Source organism: Rutidosis leptorrhynchoides, chromosome 2 (assembly GCF_046630445.1).
Source record: "Rutidosis leptorrhynchoides isolate AG116_Rl617_1_P2 chromosome 2, CSIRO_AGI_Rlap_v1, whole genome shotgun sequence".
Taxonomy (NCBI): domain Eukaryota; kingdom Viridiplantae; phylum Streptophyta; class Magnoliopsida; order Asterales; family Asteraceae; genus Rutidosis; species Rutidosis leptorrhynchoides.
The window spans coordinates 586,439,081-586,443,195 of record NC_092334.1 but is presented as its reverse complement, the minus strand read 5'-3'; the positions used below and the strand labels follow the sequence as shown (position 1 = coordinate 586,443,195).

The following is a 4,115-nucleotide window of genomic DNA, read 5'->3' as shown; positions in this document are numbered from 1 at the left end:
TTGTTGTTGTAAAATTTAATTTGTAATTTCTTAAATAATTATCAAAAACTTACTTATTAGTCAACATGAGATAAATTTGAAATAGATTTTAGGAAATCTGCATCTAGTATATTTATATATTTATTCTCGTATTCCATGTTTTTTTAAAAGTCGTTATTTACTAAACTCAAATCTGCTGATTTAATTTTCTTATTTGCATCTTTGAATTGATAATCTATTAATTACGAAAAAAAGCTCCATTAATTTAGGATGATTTTTTTATTAAAAATAAAATTTTAATTTTAATTAGAAGATTATGACATCGGCATGATTAATAAAAATTAGAAGATTAGAAGTATATATATATACTGTATATTTTAATTTTATTTATACTCTAAATCATCGTTAAGTGCACACGTGGAACTTTTGGGTTGAGTATACCAAAAATCAACTTTAAAAGGACGTGGGCAGACGGCAAGTTGCCTTTTGTGTCTTGTTATTTCCCATCATCATCATCATCATCATTATCATCATCATCATCATCATCATCATCATCATCATCATCATCATCATCATCATCTTCTTCTTCTTCTACAAATCTAAGCACAATTTTCATCTCTCTTACAATATCTTTTAAACAAAATACAAAAATAAATGGGTGTTAGGGTTAGACATGCGAACATTCTAGAAGATGTTCCACAAGATATGCTTGTGGAAATCTTGTCTAGAGTTGGTCAGAATTCATCCGCTCAATTGTTCATGGTGAAGTTGGTTTGCAAAGCATTTGGGAAGCTTTCCGATGATGCTTTGGTTTATAAATGGCTTTCCTTTGATAGGTGGTGTATCTCACCTTGGAGAAACCATAAGTTGGCAGATACTTTCATTTCTTCTATGTATTTTGGAAACCCTAATGCGATTTTTCGCTATGGTTTGAGGGCTTATTTTGAATCTAAATACCCTGATGTAGGGCTTCATTTATTAGAAAAAGCTTCGAATATGCAACTTAAAGAGGCATGTTATGTTTATGGTTTGGTCATGTTTGGCTCTCACGAAATAGAGAAGAAGGACATCGGATTACAAATTCTTAATCATACATTTCCACCGGTGCCGGATTTGGTGGTTGAGGTGAGAACCAAGGTTTTTGATTTCTTGCGATGCTGTTGGGTATTATTTAACCACCATCCTTTTGATGACGTCGCAACCTGCTGCACTATCAAGGTCCACAATGGTTATTTTCCACTTGACCATCGGTGGGAAATTATATTGACTAAACCAGAATGCATGTCTTGTTTTTGGTCCTATGAGTTGCGTGTTTTTGCTGAACGATTTGGGTTTAACTAGATTTGTTAGTATTTTATGTTTTCTATATTTTAGATTTTGTATAAATTTTACTCATCAGTTAATGTAAATATTAGTAATTATGTCTATTATCATATATCAGTTTATTTCCATTTACGTTGTTATATGTTAATTACGGAGTACTAGTACATTTGTGATGTTACTGTATTTTTATAATCTATGTTAAGTAATACTGTAATATACAATAGTGAGTGGAAAGTAAAATAATCATGAGTTTAGATTATTACCTACAAAATAGGTCAGCATTACCTGAAATGCCCCGTTCATATCGATTATAAATGTTACATAATAATTGATTTCATTGCGAGGTATTTGACCTCTATATGATACATTTTACAAACATTGCATTCGTTTTTAAAATACAAACTTTCATTTCAACGAAAGTTGATAGGCATGCATACTATTTCATAATATATCCAAACTATAAATGACTTAATAATAATCTTGTTGAATTCAACGACTCGAATGCAACATCTTTTGAAATATGTCATGAATAACTCCAAGTAATATCTCTAAAATGAGCAAATGCACAGCGGAAGATTTCTTTAATACCTGAGAATAAACATGTTTTAAAAGTGTCAACCAAAAGGTTGGTGAGTTCATAGGTTAATCATAAACAATAAAATTCATAATTTTGATAGACCACAAGATTTAAATGTGCATGGTACAAATGGGCCCGAATCCCACACCCACCTGTAATGTACATGCGATTTCCTTTAAATACAGTACACATATCTCGTGTACGAAATCATTTTTCAAAATGCTTAATAACCGTACACATATCTCGTGTACAATATATCATACACATAACCTGTGTATAAAAATCATTCTCTCGATATATAACATTCACTTTGCTTTCTTTACTTGGTAACCGACCTTAACATTTAATGCGCATCATAAATATCCCCAAAATAAACAGAACTTTCAGTCTGTAATAAATATATAAACCTCGAACTACTAAACACCACGCCCACTTGCTCTTCCGTCTAGTGAACATTCTAGGTGGGGGTGTTAAACCCGGTAGCTACCTTTAGGATTCGCGTGAATTAGGGGCCATACCCGTTTCCTAATTCTTAGGTTACCAAGCTATAATAATCAGGGGAAAATATTCACATCAATTAGTGGCAATTATAACGTCCAACTAATTCAGATATAATAATCAACAGAACCTCTCGTCTGTATAATAATTCATTCGAGAAATGTTTTGCTTGTGTCTATCTCGTCAAATATTTATAAAAACATTTCATGTATTCCCAGTCCAAAAATATAGATTGCAAAAGCATTTAATAAAACAGTTATAAAAACAGCGCATGTATTCTCAGTCCCAAAAATGTAAAGAGTAAAAGGGAATCAAATGAACTCACGATACTATATTTTGTAGTAAAAATACATATGACAGAATTGAACAAATGTAGGGTTGGCCTCGGATTCACGAACCTATATCATTTGTATATTCATTAATATATATAATCGTAATCGAATAAATATATATATTATTATTAGTGATATAATTTTTATATTAATAACTTATATATATTTCATTATTTAATTAAATATATTCATTTTGTATATAAAAACATTAATATAATTAGGTTATGTATATTAAATATATTTTTATATATATAACATTTGCTTGTTGAAACTAGTAATTATAATAACAGTTAAATAATAATTTTTATGTAAAAATGTTAATATTGGTAATACTTAATATTACTAATAATGAGAGTAATGATATTAAAATTTTAAATATGTTAATAATACTAATAGAAATGATACTAATACTAATATTAATGAAAATAATAATAAATTTTATTATTTTCATAATAATACCAATAATAATAATTATTATCATTATAATAATAATAAATGATAATTTTTATCCTAATACTTATATTTTTAATAATAATAATAATAATTATAATACTAATAATAACAATACTGATAATTATAATAATGATGATCTTAATAATAATAATATTAATAATAATAATAATAATAATAACACTAATAATGATACTAGTAGTAAAACAGACAATAATAATAATATAGTTGTAAAAATAATAATTTTTAATAATAACAATGCTAATAATGATAATACTAATGTTATTAATAATAATAATAATACTTACAATAATAATAATGATAATAAAGATAATAATACTTAATAATAATAATTATAATTGTAATCATAATCATAATAATAATAATAAATGATACTTAATACTTGTATTAATAATAATAATAATAATAATAATAATAATAATAATAATAAAATTAATAATAATAATATTCATGTTATTAATATTAGCAATTAACATAACAATAATTAATAATAATAATAATTTTAATCATGATAATAATAATAATAATAATAATAATAATAATAATAATAATAATAATAATAATAATAATAATAATAATAATAATAAAAACTACCTTTAAAGGCTTAAAAATAATAAATCGCCAGAGCCGGGACTCGAACCCGCAACCCCTTGAATACCCGAACACCTCCCTAACCATTCTTCTGTCTTTCCATTTCTGATTTAATATCACACTCAGTTATATTTAACCCGCTTTATCTGATTCCTGTTTTCTCTTCTTTTTCTTTAAAATTTTAAATCGACAGAAGGCTCAACAAATTATTAACAACGAGTACTAAGTTGTGTTTTTAGACTTGCAAACGAAATAATCAATCTATATTGATTCCTAAGTTAATTAAAAGCAAAAAAAATATAAAAAATGCTGTTACCGTCGCTGCTTATGAAGAAGAAAAAAAT

At 26.4% G+C, this 4,115-nt stretch overlaps 1 protein-coding gene across 1 annotated transcript; it reads left to right on the top strand.

Moving 5' to 3' along the window:
- Positions 1–633: 633 nt before the first annotated feature.
- On the top strand, positions 634–1,320 carry LOC139889886 (F-box protein At2g35280-like). Its single transcript, XM_071872800.1, has one exon. The coding sequence runs from the start codon at positions 634–636 to the stop codon at positions 1,318–1,320; it is 687 nt and encodes a 228-aa protein (XP_071728901.1).
- Positions 1,321–4,115: the final 2,795 nt, after the last annotated feature.

Excerpts from the sequence above, each read along its gene's own strand:
- LOC139889886 (XM_071872800.1), top strand. The coding sequence starts at position 634 with ATGGGTGTTAGGGTTAGACATGCGAACATTCTAGAAGATGTTCCACAA.